The following is a 20386-nucleotide window of genomic DNA, read 5'->3' on the forward strand; positions in this document are numbered from 1 at the left end:
TGTTTGGTTTTGGATTTTTTTTTGCAAAAAAAAGTTTGAATAAAAACCTGTCTTCATTTCAATAATGTCATTATAAACCAGTGTGAAGTCTCCACACTTCTTCGTGATCGGATCATTGTTTGCCGTTTATGTCACGACCTGCAAACCAGCAGAAAGCCTTTTCTTTCTCATAAATACAAATTTCGTAACATATTGCAGCACAGTCGTACACAGAGAGAGCTGCAGCTTGATAAGCGTTTGACAAATATGGTCGGTTTATATGACCAAATAGCATAATGCAATAGCGTGATTTTGTTGCTGTACAAATTCTTAAGTGAACATGGTAATAGTATTACTCAAAAACAAATCCATCAAAGTAAGTTACACACACATAAATACGAACAAGATTGTCTTCTCATACGTCTATGTCAATCACCAAACCAAGAGAAACAGCATTAAAACATAAGTTATTTAAAATCTAAGAAATGCCTGGTTAATCAAGCATCTTCAGGGCATTTATTAGTCTTAATTTAAAAAAAAAATCCACAGTCAAATACATTTCTGGTCCTTCACTTATAAACACACTAATGTAAAATCATCTGACTATACACCCGATCCACTGACGCAACAAAAAGATACATTTCATATAAAGACCAGAAGAGGGGGCCATAGTCAACTTGCCCGAATAAGGTTCAGGTCTTAACTGTAGTGTACATTAAAAGAAGATCAGATGCTAAATAAGTAGACAAAGGTTTAACTTCCTGTTTACTTCAGGTGCACTGACCAACTGAAAAATATTAAAGAGAAATCAGTATTGGATGGATGGGCTTTGCAGAGGCTGCTATAAGGGTAATGAAGGATAGGGATATCATAATACATGAAATGTGGGATAATATCATTGTAGATACATATACAAACATTTCAATCAACCACAGATTTGCTAAATGTACCATGTTTCCACCCCACAGACTCATCAAGTCTAATATTTAGAAAGGCATTAGGAAACACAGTGTTTAGGTCGAGGCACCCTGTGATTTTTTTTTGTAATATAGGAGGGTCAGTACCTGAGAAGCAGTGTCTAGGCTAATGACATTGGTCTCAACCACGCCATCTACTGATGTTTGCTTTAAAATTAATCTCACTGATGTACTTTTAAGATTTGTGTTACCTGAAGTGTTGGACGTGTGCAAAATTAAGATACGGATTACCTTATCATTGCTTGATATAACCTCCTCCAGGCTCACAGTGTAGACCTAACACACATCTATAAGGAAAACTTTTTAAGCTCTGCTGAAAATTATGTCCCTGTTATTGTGTCAAACCAACTGGACTGGACTGGTTATTTTTTCCCCATTTTAAGTGTTGTGGACTAATGTAGTGAATGTAATCTGCACTTACTCCATAAATGCTGACAGCAAATGCAGCATGGCAATAGTGGCTAAAAGTCATCTGTAAAAGTAAGATGTGTAAGATTAGCCAAGACAAGGACAAGGAGACTTTCATGAGCGCATGTATAATTAAAAAATTAAATGTCAGGCTTGCTCAAAGGTAGAAGGTAAAAGCTGTGAGAAAGAACAATGAAGTCATGGTTGGACTGCAGGTTAGGATTTGTTGCTGGTCCGCTGGTTTCTTCATTTCATGATCACATTTATTACCACAGACTTCAGCGGCATGACATAAGCAGACTGTACAAAAGCTGACCTTGTTTTACTGGACTTCATTCACAGTGAAAGACAAAGCGTGCTCAAAAGTCAACACATATACTGGAGCCAGAGTAGGTGCACAGCTGGGGAGAAGTCAGGCTTTCTTTTTGTAGCCTTTCAGGGGAAGTTGTCCTTCAAAATGCTTTAGAAAAACATGTAGATGAAGGGTTTTACAAAGCACACCGTCAAATGTGACCAGGGTTTTCTACTTAAGTGTTTATGTATCAGCAGGAGCAGCCAGGACGGCTGCTGAACAAAGCCACGGAGCCTCATTCACAGCTGAAGTGTTGTGATGAGAAGTCAAAAGCGTGTGATGAGCCGAAGGTGGCTGTCTCACTGGAGTGGAAATACTGTTCTGAAGGCAGAGCTGTTTCCATTAGAGTCAGCTGCTGGTAGCATGGCTTTCTCTTAGTCTTCCTGATTGTCTGCCAGCACTCATGCAAGTTCAGGTCGTGGCTCCACCTCGCCACGCGATGCCGTGCGTGCCCGAATGTAATCGCTGGCCTGAGTCACCCCCTGACACCCAGTGCCACGGCGCCACTTCCGCACTGCCAGGAAGGTGTTTATTCCGTACACGACAGTCACCAGGAAGCCAAAAATCTGCACACAGGTGGAAACGGGAAGCAGAACCATTTACGTGTCAACAAATGTCAAAGCTACGTGATTACAGCTCAATAAGCTGATGAGGTTGTCTGATATATCAAAACTTCTACAAGTGCATAAATTAGTGTAATTAAACACATATACAGAACTGTGCAGTGGTAGGAAATTTAGCAGCCTGGTCAGTAAGAAACAAAATCTATGGACATCATCAATCAGTGATGCTGCAGTAAAGTAAGGCACAAAAATAGCATCCATATCTACACACGTTTATGCTTCCTTTGTTATAGATCTAGGCAGGATGCCACTGGATGAAGTTCAAAGAGTCAGTACTCACCACTGCTGCTATTTCAGCTCCAGTGTTGTGATTGATGCAAGCAAGCACGAGAGATGACAAGAAGAAAAACAGGGTGCTGGCACCTGTGTTAACGAGGTCCTACAGGAAGACAAAAACAAAGATCACAGCTCTGAATTAGTGATGTTATATAAGACTGGGATCGCCTGTGATTTAAATCAACAACAATGAAATGTTGAACACAGGATGTTTTCAGTACCTGGCAGTTTTGGGCAATACTAAAATAACATATGAAGTAAATGTATATTTTGATAAAGTACATTTTAACATGGTATGTTCCCCATTGTTTGAATTTATTTGAATGCATTCACGTGTGGTCTACGGCTCCACAGGTCCTCTTTGGTTTTCTCTGTTACGAACTTTGAATTCTTGTTGTTTTTTAGCGTTCTGTTGGTTCTCAGGTTTTCATTGCTGTTTATTTTTGAGTACTAGTTCCTTGTTTCAGTTTATAAGTATTTTCATGAGTATTCTGCATTAGTCTAAGGAGCTTGGAAAGAAAAGCGTCGGGACTTCTTTAAGTTTCCTTGAAGACGTTTCACCTCTTATCCGAGAAGCTTCTTCAGTTCTAAGAGCAACTGGTGGAGAGTCCCAGATTTTAAGTCCCCAAGAGGGACAACGGACCCCTTGATGATCCTCTACCTAATCACATGAGCCAAGGTGTGAAAACGGGTGTAGTGCACAATCAGCCAGGGTTTCGGGTGAACCCTCTGTGAAGCCTAGCTCCACCCTATCATGTGATTTCCTGAGGTCAGATGGCCCAGGATGTGAGTGGGCGTTAAGGCATCTGGGAAGGGATCTCAAAACTGGATTATAGATGACAGACAGTTGGTGTCATAAACCCCCGCCTCTGTTCAAAGATGGTCGCTCACAGTGGACATAAATGGCTTCTTTCACTCCTCTTTCAAACCATCTGTCTTCTCTGTCCAAAATGTGAACATTAGCATCCTCAAAAGAGTGACCTTTGTCCTTAAGATGCAGATGGACCGCCGAGTCTTGTCCCTTCAAGGTGGCTCTTCTATGTTGTGCCATATGTTTATGAAGTGGCTGTTTGGTCTCTCCACTCTTCACTGAATTTCCCGGAGGAACCCACCCGAGGGATTAATAAAGTTTCATCTAATCTATCTAATCTAATTTAAGTCTGAGCATCTCCCGCTACACTGTACATCATACACTAAGTTGTTAAGTTTGTGTTTAGGAGTTTTGTCTTTGAGATGAACCAGGTTTTGTCTGAGTGTGTGGCTGGGCCTAAAGTACACTGGGATGTCATGCTTGGAGAACTCGCCCGAGTTTCAAGCTCCTTAGACTACGATGACCTGGATGACTGAGAACCTTCACAGACATATTCTGCATTAGTTTTTTGTTCTGTTAATCCTTCCCTTGTGGCCCTTTATGTCAAGTCGGTCATCTCTGTGTAGTTACTTCCCGTTTTTTTTTGGTAGTCTTTTGTAACCTGTGCTTTTACATTGAGTTCTACTTCCCTTGTCTCATCATCCTGATTTGTTCCTCCTGTGTTTCCCATCTATTTTCCCCTCACTGACAGATGACAGGCTCAGTTCTACAAATTTGACACAGAGAGGCACAAGGGCAAGACTAATAAAAGAATAGACTATACAAAATAAACCTGAAACAGAATAATCATGAAAATAACCAGAAACTAAAAGAAAAGAATTAGGACTCAAGATATTTAGAAACATGGAAAACAAGAATAAACAACAATGAACAACCTGCGAACCAACAGAACGTTAAATAATAACAAGAATTCAAAGTTCGTGACAGAAAACCATTGATCCAAAACTCCCTTGTTTTTCCAAGAGTAGTTGATGATTCATTTGGAGTTATTCTTTGGTGCTCCTTGTCTTCTTGTTTGTTTTTTAACCTCCTGTTGGGAAGAATTGTACGGTCGTGGTAAAAAGAAAGTACACCCCCTATCAGTTCTAAGGTTTTACATATCAGGACATATTTCTTTCTTTCCATGTCTTGAATACAACCTGAGCTGAATGACAGCACATGACACACTACATCATCATGTCATTACTTATTTAGCAGAAACCAAGCCATGATTCAGTAGCTTGTAGAAGCAGTTTTAGCAGCAATAACTTGAAGTAATCATTTTCTGCATGACTTCATCAGTCTCTCACATCGTTGTGGAAGAATTCTGGCCTGCTCTCCTTTGCTTCATTTCATTGAGGTTTGTGGGCATTTGTTTATGCGACGGCTCTCTTATGGTCCAGCCACAGCATTTGAGTCTTGACTTTTTTTTTGCAATTTCTCTGAGAATGGCACAGTCTGACTTTGGGATGAATTTGCCTGGATGTCCACTTCTGGGAAGACCATCGGCTGTCTTACCTGTTACTACCACTTGTGAATAATCTTTGTCATTGTGAATGATGGACTTTAAATTTGTTGGATTATTTGGCCTTTCCAGATTGCTGGGCAGCTTCTCTGAGATCATTGCTGATCTCTTTCCCCCTGAACGCTCCAGGCCAGCAAACTGCCAAAACCACTGCTTTTATAGACCCTCTTAATCCCCATGGAAAGGGTGTGCCTAGTTTTGTTTTGTTTTGTTTTAGTTTGTTTACATGCTGCTTCTGCATTTGGCTCAGTTTTTTTGTTTAATAAATAATGACTCAGTGTAATCTTGATAGATAAAACCTTAGAATTAAAATAGTGTGTTCTTTCTTTCACCATAATTGTACCTGCTATTTATTTCTACACAACATCATTAGGATACTTGTTATTTTGGCTATTTCTAGACTTGGTAATAAGAAGGCAGAATTCCTGAACTTCCCTCTTGACATCCTTCCTCTTAGACCAACCTTGGGTTATAATAACAAATAAAAAATATCCACTCCTGGTGTTTTAACATAAAACTTCAATTTAATCTACTTAAAGCACTCACGGCAACAAATATCCTACAGCTGCCTCTTGCTTTTACATTTAAATAACTTTTAAAACAACAAAAATACATTTTAAATCACAGCACAACATGTTTGTTACCCCAAAGCACACCACTGAAATAACAAACTAATGTAATGTGAGCTCAAGATAAAACTGAGCTGTCTGAAAGCTGCTGCCAGTGATGTGCATTAGTTAAACCCCACAAGACTAATTAAAAAAAAAACTGGCACAATGTAGCCTCCTATTAGTCTAAGGACTGAGCACATTGTGGCTGATGTTGTATACTGAACAAACAGAGCTTGTTTGCACTCTTCTAACCAGCCAGACTGCATCCTGGTGCTCCATATCCAAAAACCACAGGAGAGCAAAGAAGCCAACAGCACATATTTTTTTAAAAGCCACCTAGCACCTCATTCATTCAATTCAAACAAACACTCAGTCCACACATGTAACTAACTCCATCCCCCACGTTTTTACACATAGGAAGTAATGTGAAAGAGACAGTTGCTTTTCAAGTACCGCTCTCCTGTTCTTGGCACGCCAAACTGTGGGGAGGGGGTTAATATTGAAGGGCTCAGCGTGGCTGGGGCACGGCCCTCGTGATCAGAGGCGTGATTATAATCATTGCAGACATGGTCTCTCATATGACACGCATGGACCATACAATAGCAAAGTCAAAAAGGCTAGCTGGTCGCAGACTTACACATATGTGCATGCACATACCTCAGCAGGGCATAAAAAGTGAGATAATGTGCCACTGATCTCGTGGTTTAATCAGTAACATAAATACAGAACCATATCTCTACATGTTAACTGGGAAAGTCAATGAACACCACAGTTATGATCTTAACCTTCGACCGTAATCTTAAACCCACTTCAAAGGTGCACACTCAGCGTACTGCAAACACTGCTCGCATTACTCATGCACTCCCATTCAGCTTGTCAAACTGGTTAAACGAGACACAGCCAACCAGATATTCCTGTTCCATTGTGCTCTTTCATGTGCACAAACGATTTTGCGCGTTTTCATGATGCCACTTCAATCCCACAGTCAGTTCAGTTGTTTCTCAACCTCTCTGCTTTACCTTCGCCCAAAAGTCACAAATCACACATGTGATTATATTCTTTCCTGAATTTTCCCATATAGGTCCAATAGAAAAATGTGCATGTAAACAACTAGCATGGAATTTCACAGCCTATGAAAAATTTAAAGTCTCCATCTCGAAAGTTGCGCTCTATCTGACCAGCAATAATGGTAATTGCCTGGATGCAAACATTTTACCAGGAAAGGAAAAGAATAAAGTGGGATTCTAAGTGACTGTTGTCTCTACAGTGCTGTTTGGAAATGCTGTTTAACAGCTTACTGTAGTGGAACAACTCAGCATCCAGTTGTGGGCTTCCACCCTGAACTACTTACTTCATTCATGTATTAACTGTGATGAGATACTCTCTGTTCTCAGAACAAAACAACCAGAAAATACTGGCAGGGCAATCGAACGGCCGCTCTCCCTCCAACGAGAGAATAACAACACTATTATCTGTCTCTCCCTTTGTGTCTTTAGTTTTGCCTCATTTCTGTCCCAGAATCCCCCTAGCATGACCCACAGCTATTTGGCTGTGAATGAGGAAAACAATGGACCGAATTATCTGCCTTCAAAAACTAAATCCTCGAGTTTAATTTAACCTAAATCACCTAAAGTTACAGAGTAGCTTTACAAAAGAGTCCTAGGACTGCATTCATTTCCATTTGGAAGAAGGGGAATAGGGTCAAGGCCTGTGTTTCCCCCTCTGTGCTGCCAAAGTCATCACAGAGGGGGAAGTGGAGGAGATGGGATCGTATAGCACATAATTGTTAGATTAAGAACCCTTCTACTGAGAGTTTGTAGTTGGGAAACAGAAAAGTCAGCAGAAGGTTTAACAGTTGGTTAATACTGTGAAATGCTCACTCGTGGTAAAATTCCCAGGGGACCAATGTGACCGGAGCAGCTTTGACTACGATAGACATAAACAGCGTGTGGCTGAGCCCACACCGTGGAGTGCGTCCAAGGAACGTGGGCTCGTCAGCTAAGCAGTTTGGAGTGAGAGCAAACACTGTTAAATCTGCAAAGTAACACGTTCGGTAAACCTTTGTTTGCAACATTTTGCTAACCAAAAAAGTCCTTCATATTTGACAAATTCACCTTTATTCTTTTGCATAACAGCATAAAGTCCAGCAACACCAGTGTGCCAAACCACAGGCCATCAAACTCCAACCTCTTTGTGTGAACCCAATGCCAACTCCTGAGCTCAGGCTTAAGCACACAAACACACAGTGTACATGCTAATTAAACATTTCATTATTTAACCATTAATCTCCTAAATGGAAAAATAATAACCAGGCAGAAGTGACAGGAGAAACGCCAGCGGGCTTAAGACGAAAAAGAACAGGCAGTCTTGAAAAGAGCAAACAGAAGGATTTTGGATTATATGGACAGTAATGGTTACAGGTATCTGGTAAAAGTTCCTAAATCAGCACTCTTAAATTAGCCCTGGCCTCTATGGGACTGTAAAACGCTTTCGTTCGGTGTTACTCTGCCAAAAGCAGACGCCAAAGGCACACCCTCTCTTCATGTTTGAGGTGGAATACTGTACTAAGGATACCGTAGAGCAATCTGATAGCTGTGGTTAGATCTGAACATCTGGCTTAGCATCCACATCTTTACTACAGTATGTACTGTAAGCTGGAAGTATGGTCAAAGAAATTTCTTCTACACGTGTCTGTAAAAGACACTTGGCTGCAGATCAGAACTCACCACCAACTGCTTGTCAGGCAAACAGTGAGAGGCAGCCAGTATCTCCTGGAGAATACCCACCAGCTCATTTTCTTACAGCTGACAGTGCACATCCTGGTAGCAACATGGAAACTGTAATGACTTTGTGCTAGATTTTATTCTAGTGCTAAATACAGAACAATATTCAACAAACAGAAGTTCAAGTAAAGCTTGTTTCAATTTCTTACTTTAGAAAGAAACTAAGTTTAAATGCTTTGTTTAAATAATAAGCTTAAATCTCCTTGCATAAATGCTAAAACAGAACAATCATCAAGAAGATAAAAAAAAAAGTAAATCCGTTGGGCATCTTTCTTTGGCTTTAGACAACAATTCTGATGGCAAAAGAACTAAACGGGACAGGCAAAAAAAAGAAGAAGATAAAAAAAAGGCAAAAAAGGAAAATCACTGCCTGGCTAATATTAGCTAACCTGGCTGATATTAGCTAACCTGGCTGATATTAGCTAACCTGGCTGATATTAGCTAACCTTCCTGATATCAGCTATTGGTAGAGCCTGACTGATGTAAGGTTTTTTAAACTGATATTGATGGCAGACAGCCACCATGCGTTTGTGTATTTTTATTATTATGCATGTTTATTTTCAGTCAAGCAAAAAAATGTGATTTATCAGCTGATATTTTTTTCTCTTAGGAAACAAAACAGAAACAGATTTCACTAATATTTGCTATGTGTATCTATTTGTGAGTCCTTACTAAGATTACACAAGAATCCTGTTTAAAAACGAATCTTGTTTTAATAGTATGATTTGCTCTGTATAGTTTTTATTATCATTTATTGGTTGAGCAGGCTGAGTAAATCAGCTGATACCCACTATTTACCAATATACTGGAATGTGCATTTCTAAATAACATTTCTAATTAAAAAAGTAGAGATGGGAGAAACACCCTCCAACAATGGTGTGAGTGTTACTGTTGTTGTAGTTTGTCCACCAGAGGGAACTCAGCAAGTCATGTTTGGATTACCAGAAGCACAACAACCGTCTGATCCTAGCATCTAAACCAGTAATCCACGACTTGTCGTTATAATAAAACAGGATCATTTTTAACCCACACTGCCATATCATTGTAGTAAAGACTGCACTTAACAACTTTTAAGAAATGTTTGTGTTCTGTGTCTGAAAGAAAGAAATATCAGCTGCTATATCAGACTTTTAAAAACAAATATCAGTATCGGTGAATCATATATCTGTCAGGTTCTAGTGAAAGTAAACATAATAACAAGAGACACATCAAGCCATGCCAGCCTCGCTGTATTTTACTGCTGCTTAACAGCTAAACTGAGTTAAATGCTAACAAGCCTCTTAAAATGATAACAGCTCCTTAAATAGAGCTAAAAAAAAAAAAAAAAACGTACAGGGAGTCTTTACTGCTGCTAATGTAGATAAAATTAATAACTGTACTGGTCACTGGTCTCAAGAAGAGTAAAAACCCAAAGCTTATAAATTTAATGCCATGTAAACCTTTACCTGGACCACTGCATTATTATCATAAGGTGAGCATATCGATAGATTTACACATGCAGCTAAGCATTAAATTATAAGCCAGACTGTCGCTAAATATGACGAGAATAATGCAAAATTACTGCTGTGTAAACCAGTAAGGTTTCAGAGGGCAAATTTAAACCCTACTCTTCTAAAATGTCATGTTGCCTGATTTTAAATTGATTTTTTTCAGGATTAACTTCTATATTTGGGAAGGCCTGAAAATGCACAAGCCTCAGGGGAGTCTTCAGGAGTACGATGACCTCTGATGCTGAGGAGTGTTTTGACTCTGCTATCAGCCACAAGGACATGACAACCGATTGTAGATAGTGAACAGACATAACATCTTTCCATATCTGGAGAGTAAGGGGGTTCATGTGTGAGATTAGAACTTTAAAACCGGATGCCGATGCCGGCTGTAATGCGTGCATGAAGATGAAATTTCATAGTGAATTTATCTAAATGCTGTACTATTCATCTGTATCTCCTGAGGAATTATCTCTCCTCAACGGCAATCCAAGTATCATCATAAACTGCATTAACATTAGTCATCCTGTTCTTTATTTAGAGGTTCAGCAGTACATTAGTGTACATGAGCTATGTTAATACTCTGTAGTGTGGACGTACCGTGAGGCTCCAGTTTACGTGGGGCACCTTGGTGTGGATGTTGAGGCAGAAGATCAGGAGGAGGACTCCTGTCACCACAAGAGCACTGCAGCTGACAAACTCAAAGAAGTAGACCCCTCCACAGGGGGAACACATCATGATAGTTTCTATGCAGATGAAGCCGATGAGTGAAAGGACCTGAAGTGAGAGGGAAGACGACAGGAGAGACAAGAGTTAAAATAAGATACAAATAAGATACACTTTGTTTATTCCACAGGTTGGGAACAGCTTATCTCAATAAAATAAATACAATATCACAAAATCAAATAGCCTGGAAAGATAAAGAATGGAAAAACTTAACAGAAAACTGAAAAAGTGCAGTGTTCAAATGAGCTTAATAAGAGACATCTAACAGAGAAATGCAGGTATCGTGGTGTGAGATGGTAAAGATTTTCTGTATATGTCCTTGTGGCAGCAAAGCTGAACCAGATGTTAGAGGAGGTCTTTAGCTGGTGCAGAGGGTGGTCAGGGTCTATCAACATCCGTTCACCACAGCCACAGTCATGCTGATGACCTCTGCATTGTTAACTGGGGAATCCAAATACTGTATTGATTCAAACTGGATCCAAACAAGAACTGTAACGATGGGAGAAAATTCCCCCGACAAGCGATATGGACACAATCCCAAAGCTAGAAGTTCAGTATTCAGGCCATAGACAAACTCCTTTACAGTACTGCACAGGACTACGCCGTCTTTACTTATAACTGGTACACTGATTGCACATTTTATCTTATTATGTGCAGCAAGGAGGTGCTTTGGTTAGCATTGTCACCTTATTGCAAGAAAGCTTCTAATTCAAAGCACAGCTGGGGTTTATGTGTAATTTGCAAGTTCTTTACCAAAATACCAGCATTTATATGTTAAGACTTCACTTTATAATCCATCGTTTCTGCACGCCAAAGACAACTGCTGGTTCTAAATTTGGCTATGGATGACAGGTAGATAAAGTGCTCATATATGATAAAGCACTGCACAAATTTATGTTTAAATGTAGTCTCAAGCACTTTGAGTGCTACTATATCACATTTACCACTCTGAAAAAAATCCTGCAGCCAGGTACAGTCACACTGTCCAGGAAGCATGAGTGTGGTGCTAATAGTGCAGGGATATATTGAGTATATTATGCCAACAACAGGTTAGATAATTCACTGGCTGATTAGTGAATCATCTCTAAAAACTAAAAACTAGGTCAGCATGAGCAGTCTGCATTCATTATCCTAGAATGGAGTTCATTATTCAGTCTCTTTTCTGAATAACTGTGTCAGACCTTTGACAAAATATGTCTGACCTTCATTTCTGAAGCTTGGACAAATCTGACAGTGAGTCTTACCAGCGACGCCAGTTAACAAATGATACGCCAGCACATTAAATACAAAGTATATAAAAACTTAAAATATATACATGCCTAGTCAGTATATTGAATATAAGCATAAAGAATACTGTAAGTTATTTCTGTAAGATTATGGGATTGAAATGTCAAACTTTCCAGTTCATAAAGCGATTGTCCTATGAATAGACCAGAGTCTGTGATCCCATGAGTTCTGCTCCTGGCAGTTTGTGAAGATGCCCGCTTCCAGCCAACAGCCATCAACAAACCACAGTATGGGAAGAATTCTGCTACTTAGGTGTTCTTCTGCCATCTAGACCCCGACAAAACCACACACAGATTGCCAACTGCCTAGGAGCAGTCCAAAACCAAGAGGCATAGCAAAACCATGAAAATGCAACATAATACCGACCTGAAGTAGCTAAGAATCAGTTTTCTAATTTTATGCAAACTGCAAAGGCCAGTTTTGCATGAGCAGACGTGAAGGATGTGATAAGAGACTCCAGTTTTCCTTTCTCTTTCATTTACAAATGTTACCCCTGAAAGTCTACGCAATGTTAGTGAAACTTCACTCAAGGTCATTTAATGCAAAACAACAGCAATCACATATCAGACATATGCAATTTACAGATCGAACACAATCTGTTTGACTAATAATTCACACACAGTCATCTCATCCACACTCAACAAAATGCACTCAAAAAAAACAAAACTTTGCCAAGGAACAGCTTCCCACTCCTCAGTGTTACTTGGAAGATATCCTTTGAGCTGATAAAACATCAGCTTGCAAGCATCAACCCAGCAGCAAAGCGCAGCGGCATAGCTGAGTATCGTTAGTTGGTGCTGCTTTACTGCCTCTTGGCCTGGATGGTTTTCCACCATTGAAGCAAAAATGAATTTTGATGTATTGAGATATAATAAGAGCCATCGCCTACTGTTTGCATCTGTGTTTTAGCAAACAAGACCTATTCATAAAAGATCTAAGAAGCACAATGGCTTGCAGGATCTGTGCTTCATTTACTGTATGCGGGTTGGTTGTGAATCACAAAGCCCATATTTGAACATGGAAAAATAAATACTAACTTTCGTGCTAAACAGTTTCTGTTAAGATGATTTCGGATTATTGTAATATTCCATGCAGGAATGGCTTTTTGTCCAAGTTGTTAAAACATTAAACAAGGAGCTGCGCTCAAGTAGCAAAGCTTGAAAGGTAAGATCATTTTTTGCTTTTCAAAGAAAGTTACTGAAGAAACTGGGTCAAGTTTGAGGCAGGTATTTTTTTTTATTTCACTACTTGTCATTACTAACAAATCTAAGCAGTTTAAGCGCAAACAGCATCCCCTTTTCTTTGGCTCTGGCTTATTTTAGCTACTCAACTGTCTCTGTGTCTTCTGTTGCAAAAGAAAAATGATCACTTTAACAGCAGATATTTGTCCTTTAACTACATTTTACATTAAAACAAAACATTTATCAAAATAACATCATGTACAGTAGTTTATACGAGTATTGAGCTAACTCGTATTTATTTTTCTTCCAAGGAGCCAGGCACTTGGGATTTCCATTTTTGGAGGAATTTTGTTGTTGTTGTTTGTTTGTTTACCTACTCCAGCTGATGAACCAGTGCTGTGTCTGCACATAACAGACCACTTAGCAAAGAACCTATTTTAAATTGTATTTTTAGCCACTTTTGTGATAGCCTGTCAATTTGGTATCTCTCAGCATCTCAGTATGATGTGGAGTGTATCAGTATCCGTATTAGTATCTGAACGTTACATCCTTAGGAAACACACAACAGAAAAAATCCAACAGAGACCTGACACGCGACCTGAGAGACGCCCCTGTCCCGGTCTGGGAAAGGATGAGTGTCAAAAAGCCATTCTTAAAGAAGGGACGCAGGTAGGAAAGGCTGAGGAAAGCCAAATCAAACAGGATCTGACCTGAACATCCGGTCTTATAAAGTGACGAGTGCGAGTGCACGGGTCAGAAAAGGGGTACAACAGTGAGTGTCTACAGCCATCTGTAAGACACGGTGGAGGCTCTATCGTGGTTTGGGGTTGGATTTTAGATCTTTAAAAAGATCTAAAAGATCTTTAAAAACTTTTAAAAGATCTTTAAAAACTGATGGACGAATGAACGCAGAAAAGCACCATCAGATTTTCATTCACCATGCAATATCATCTTGAAAATGTCTAATTGGGAATGGCCTAATTTTCCAGCTTGACAGTGAACAAACACACTCATCTAATGCAGTAAAAATATATCAGGATACAATAAAGGTGGTCATACCAAATATTGACTTTCAAGCTCATTAGAATTGCACCAACTCTTTTTCTCCTTATATACCTGTACTTCCACGTATGTTTTCACGTGCTTCTAGAAATCACTGCATCTATTTCCCATTTTGCTGGCAAAATATAAAAGAAGGAGGGATTGCTCAAGACTTTTGCAAAGTACTGTAATCTCTGAGTCACAATTGCAGCTTCACAGTGTTGTGCGGGTCACATGAATAGCTTATTAAATCCCACAACATTTAATAAATTTACCCACATTGTGCTTGTGCTGGCACACCCAGTCAGTTCAGGCACATTAATTTAAACAGCCATCCATTTTATTTTAACTGCTTATCCATCGCAGGGTCACAGGGAGTCTACTCCAGTATCCTGCTAATGCAAAGACCATTTAAACTTTAGAACCGTCATCTAACCTGACATGCACGGCGCTTGTAGCACAAAGCTAGAGCTTAGCTAACTTGTGGGACTAATTAAGTAAGGTCCATGGTAAATATGTGCATGTAGGATACTGAGCATTCAAAGAACTTCATTCATTTAGACAGCATTTTATTCTCGACTATCCCACACCAAGTGCAATATGGGGTCAATTCGGATTCAGTATCTTCCCCCATGTGGGCTGGAGGAGCAGAGGGTCAAACTACCGAACACGCGATTAGCGGACAATCTACCCTCCCTTCTGACACAGCCAGTTTCTTGGACTCTCAATTGTAGATAAGTGTTGGTTAATCAGTGAGATGAAGCTGAAATAAAAGAACTATCTCTACCACTACACTCCTACACCTTGTTGGCCACCCATCCATCCATCCATCCATCCATCCTCTTAACTGCTTATCTAATTCAGTGTCACGGGCCGGCCTGGTGGGTGGGTGTTATGTTACAAAGAAGCAAAGAATAAACTTCTAAATGCTCAAACATGTATGTTTCTACACTAGCATAACTAACAAAGAGCAAGTCTAGCAGATTTTATCTCAGAAAACGATCATTTATTCAACCCTGTTTATCCTGTTCAGTGAGCAGAGCTGTTGGATGACTGGCACTGGTAAAGCATAAGGGGAAAACCCTCCACAGTTTGTCAAACTCCAGTCTGATCATTTAAATCTCTGTCTGTGACATTACCTCACAGGAAACCGAAAGGAAGAGAAAATAAGTCGACTGGGCAGACTATCGTTAGGACAACAGTTGAATTGTGTGCAGTTGCCGAAGCCTCATTAGAGTGTGTAGCTGGATAGCAGCCTGTCTTTGACTGAAATACAGCTGAAAGGGTCACACCCAAACAGGAATGAAGTGCACTGCACTGGGAGATGATGTAATGTCTCTCAAAGAAAGCATATTACTTCCTCCATGCCCCTGTGTAGCAGGTGTCAGGCAGTCACAGGGGAGGAGGCGGAGAATTGCAAGCACCACACTGGATAATTTTGTAAGTATTGATTATATGTCAACCTTCTCTCTTGTTCAGTCTATTCATCACGCATCGTATGTGCAGGAACAAATGTGTCAGCTTTCTTTCCCTTCTTTCTCCTACATGCAAACAAGTCCTTATCTCAGGGATTTAGCACATTATTAGTTGCCTTAAGGACATCTTGGATGCCGATCCCCTTCTTATACGCCATCTGTTGTGAACAGATAATTAAAGGAGGAGAATGGGAGGCTTTATTGTTGAAACTTTGCAACACTATGTGCAGGACTTCCACACTGTACTACTTCATGCAAAAAAAACACCTTAAAAATGACCCAAAAGATTGAATGTGCTTTAGCAGGAGCTCACAGTCGGGTATGAGATGGAAAATTTACCCTGAATGCTGGTTAAATTTCACCCCAGAGGAAAAGTGTGTTGCTGCACATATGCAACAGCATACATGTCTCCCCTCGTGCCTGCACAACATTCCTGTTGTCTTTATGCCATCCTGCAAGATCCAAATAAGTCGTGTTTCAACCACACGAGAGTAAAGCACATGGCGTCTCTCTCGGTTAAGCGTGTGCTGACATTTGGGAGCATATGGTAACTTCATTACACAAGATTTGGAGAAAGAACACCTCTCCTTAATATTTAACCTCCACTTGTTAGAATATTACTTTAAAAAAAGGGCAGGATACACACCATAACAGAAAAGCTGTTATTTATCATGAAGGCATGAGCCTTGCTGGGAAACAGTGTGATTGATAGGTGTACTATAAGACCCAACAAGGTATCAAATTCCTGTCACTATGTCGACGTGCATGATGTGAATATCAGCTGGACTTTGTTGACCCGGTCACAAAGAGACAAAGACAAACCTGCTGTCAGGATGGGCGCACCTCGATCAGGTTACCTGCCACTGAGAGTTTGTACTGCTCAGTGCAGGGCCAACAGCAGCAGCATCACATGTATCAATTCACCCAAGATATGACAGGTGACTGGCCCCCTTAAAGATTTTGTAAATGCATATTTGTGAAAAAAAGGACGTATGAAAAAAGGAAGGTTTGAGGGGATTAAACCCAACTACTTTAGTGTCTTTCAGCCATTTATTCAACTGTTTAACACAGTCAAACAAATTTATAAAACAGGATTCCACTTATAAAGCCCTTTAGGTTGATTGGACATAACAGATAAAGGCTGCCGTCAGCAAATCTATTCTTACTTGCCAATAAACAGATGGCAGATAACGAATAAATACCTAGTCGATACAGACGTCCCAACCATAAACTGGAGCATCGAGTGTACTGCTGACAGTAGACTGCTGCCATTTGCTACATGATGCCCTTTTGCAGTGCATCTCCTCCACATTGTTTTGCTTGTTTTTCCAGCTCTGAAAGATCATCACTGCTCCTTGGCTGGCACAGAGTGAAACAATTAGAGGAGAGAGCAGTAAAAATGAAAGCCGATGAAGCCATTAATGCTTGGCAGGATGCCTTTAAAGGCCTCTTCTCTCAAGGCCTCCTCTAAGGCACTGAATATAAACTTGGATGACTTTGACTGGTCCTCTCCTTGTTCACAGAGGAGAAATGTGGCTATCTGAAACTGCAAAAGTACTCCCACGCTTTTGAAGTCTAAAGTACAAACTGAAGATTATTAATAGATATGAGATGACGCTTGTTCTCTTGTACCCACAATGCCTGTAATACAGATTCTACTTCAAATACCTCAACTGATTTTTTTAATGAGTTATTTATGCGCTATTCATGACTTGGCCTATTTTGGGGTATCACAACTAAGTACTTTTTCTGGAATAGAGCAAAATGAGACTTTGAAGTATCACAGATATTTTTGTAAACAAATCTAGAATTATTTTTAGGGCAAAGTCTTTGCACAGATGCTTGTGTTTAGACAAAACTTAAGACATAAGGAGTTTGGCTTAAATTGTTAAATGAGAAAGAAACTGCTATTCAGGTAATCTACAGGCACACCTCCCAAAAAACATACATAGCATTTTTCACTTTGCAGGAGCAGAATCATATATATATATATATATATATATATATATATATATATATATATATATATATATATATATATATACATACATACATACATACATACATATACATATATGCAATTACATTAAAACCACAAAACCAAGCACCTGGATGTTTGCACAGGTGGAGAATGTAATTTTATGGTGTCTTATGTCTGGGCAGAGGATGTGGCTCTGTGGCTAAAAGTAAAAAAACCAAAAGAAATTAATTAACCAGCAAAGTCTAAGGCAATACTCAAACATTTCCGGTTTGCTATGAAATGCGTGAAGATTATAAATCTAATACTTTTAAGTTACCGCCTGCTCCAAACTTCTCCCACGCTGATGACAGAAGGATTCCTAGCCTTCCTTCCCACATACAGGTAAACATCACAGGTGTGCAACAGACTGTGAGCTTCTCTCAGACCACTGGGACACTCAGCCACCCACAAGCTAAAAAAAAAACAACCTTAAAACTTTTTCTGCATAAGTTTTTAAAGTATTGCAGAGAAACTGCCTCCCACATACATTGTTCTCCTCCGTGTTGTTGGGGATACACTCCAACATGTGTATGAGTGTAGCCCCGTAGTGAATTTTTCTTGGCAGAGGAAGAAGAGAAATGGTCCCAGTTTGATAGATGTTTCCTCCTCTGGTGAGTTATCAGATCTTTGGGACCCTTTCATTGTGCTTTGTTGTTGCCTCTTATCCCAGTTCAGACATCTGGTTTGGGTGAACTGATTCAAAAATTCCATCAGAAATGTGTTTTCCACTGACTACAGCGTGAAAAGAAATGGTGATAACACTTTTTATCCTCAACAGCAACTGAATGGGTAACACATACAGGTTTTCCCAGGTGCCTCACCGAGTACAGCCGTATTTGCACACGTGTTTAAGTGGTCTGGAGCAGCAAACAGCCACACAGTGAAAAAATGGAACTACTTGCAAATATGCAAGTGGTAACTAAAAGTTATCAAGACGTTCAAGGAGTGCAAGTGGCAAATGGCAGACATTATTAAACACTATAAATCCCTCTGGAATAGTACCCTATTATGTAGGAGCCATTATCCATTCAAAAACAAGCTCGCCTCTATACATTCACTAGTCATGGGGTGGGCATACTGTTGAAGTGACCTCTAGTAGGGATGCAGTGAAGGTTAAGCCAGGACCGGTGTGGCTAACTTTAGAATGAAACCTCGGGGTTATTATTGCACATAAATAATAAGTAAGGTATTAATGCTTAGCATACAGCGAGTTTAACTATAGCTGCACTTTATCGTGTTTTGCCCCCTGGAAGTTGAGTTTTCCTCCACATGTTAGTTGCTGATCAGTAGAAGTTATGCACCAACGGTGCGTCACAGCTTGGCCACTTACAGGAAGGCTGGACATCTCTGAGTATTACTGCAACGATGTCGCCATGCTTTGACTTACCACTTCAACCACCTTTAAAATCCCCAAGTATGACTTGAGGTACTCCATGTCGCACACTATCCCCCCAAAAACGTTCCGCGAATGGACGGGCTCGGTGGTGGGCTGGTAGGGACTGCTGGCCCCGGAGATCATGGAAGTGTTGGAGGCCTCGCCGTCAAAGCCCTCCGTCTCCTCGGTGGTCCTCATGATTTCTGGAGAAGCTGAACTCTTTTTTTTTTTAAGAGAGAGAGAGACAAATGGAAACCGACGCTGCCAGTCCTCCTGGATCTACCTCACTGCGCGGCTTATGTGACAGAGAGCACACTTTGTTCCACGCAAGCTGGGAGCAGATGGGGAAAACAAACCGGACAGTCCACTTCTCGTAGCCACCCCGAGGTGAAACCGCAACGGTAGTTGCTCTTTAACATCGCGTGCAGGACTGGTATAGGATCAGTGCAGCCACCCCCTCCACCTCCAGGCGGTTCCTCCCGGTTCCAGTGTTGCGCCTCTCTAAAACAGCCGCACTTAGAACTATGTTAGGTGGGTCACTTGTTCGAGTCCTTGTGCCACTCACTTTACCACGGACGACTCCGGTTAGTTCGGCAGATCGGGGGGAAATGCCTGCCGTGCTGTGAGACCGAAAAACATTCACCCATTGTGGCCCAGAAGAAGCGAGAGAGATCCGCGCTGTCTCCTGTTGTAAACTTAATTATGCAGCCTCCACAGCAGCAGCAGCAGCAGCGCGCAGTACGGCTGCGTACGGACGCCGCTGTCCCTCGCTGTGGATGGAAAGCAGGCTTGTCTCCGCCCTCCTGAAAACTGCACATTCTTCAGAGTAGGCTCTGCGCCCGGTTTAAGTGCTCCCAAACAGCCTGCAAAACGAATCCAGTCGGAACCACGCCGACAGTACCGAGCCCTTCTCACACACTCACATTCGTCGGTGTGACCGTGCAGCATTTGAACACCAGCCAGGCCTGGTGACACGATTTATTTTTTCCCAAGGGGATTACAGTGTATGGCTGCTTGTCTTTATATGGAGTTTAAAACCCACTGAATATCACCATCATGATCCACATAGCTTTTTTTTCCTCTTACGTTTTATATGTGAACATGTCTAATACAAAATACAGACATATTTCAAATTACATGTTGCCAATTCTCTGCGTATAAAGCAGGTTGGTTTCACCGAGTTATTAAAGAAGTCAATGCAGGTTAGAAATCGTACCATATATGTAAAGTTAGTCTAACTTCAACAAATGAAAGGATAGGCCTAATTTTTTTTCAGGGGCATAAGCTGTGCTGTAGAGCCCCCCCCCCATACTTTACTGCTCTCTCGTGGCGCTAAGCAGCATTAAAGGTTGCCTAGGTAATTGCAGAAGTCCAAAGATGCTGGAAATAACATTTGGAATAAAACATAAA

At 40.5% G+C, this 20386-nt stretch overlaps 1 protein-coding gene across 1 annotated transcript; it reads right to left on the bottom strand.

The window, feature by feature from the left end:
- Positions 1-379: 379 nt before the first annotated feature.
- cmtm4 (CKLF-like MARVEL transmembrane domain containing 4) lies at positions 380-19927 on the bottom strand. The gene is made up of 4 exons (XM_085271300.1): positions 18989-19927; positions 10472-10648; positions 2620-2718; positions 380-2282 (listed from the first exon to the last, which is right to left on the bottom strand). The coding sequence occupies exons 1-4, from the start codon at positions 19172-19174 to the stop codon at positions 2118-2120; spliced, it is 627 nt and encodes a 208-aa protein (XP_085127426.1). The 5' UTR covers positions 19175-19927; the 3' UTR covers positions 380-2117.
- Positions 19928-20386: the final 459 nt, after the last annotated feature.

This window comes from Mchenga conophoros, linkage group LG1 (genome assembly GCF_057382185.1).
Source record: "Mchenga conophoros isolate Kocher_MC1m ecotype Shallow Benthic linkage group LG1, M_conophoros_male_GT1.1, whole genome shotgun sequence".
NCBI classification, from domain to species: Eukaryota; Metazoa; Chordata; class Actinopteri; order Cichliformes; family Cichlidae; genus Mchenga; species Mchenga conophoros.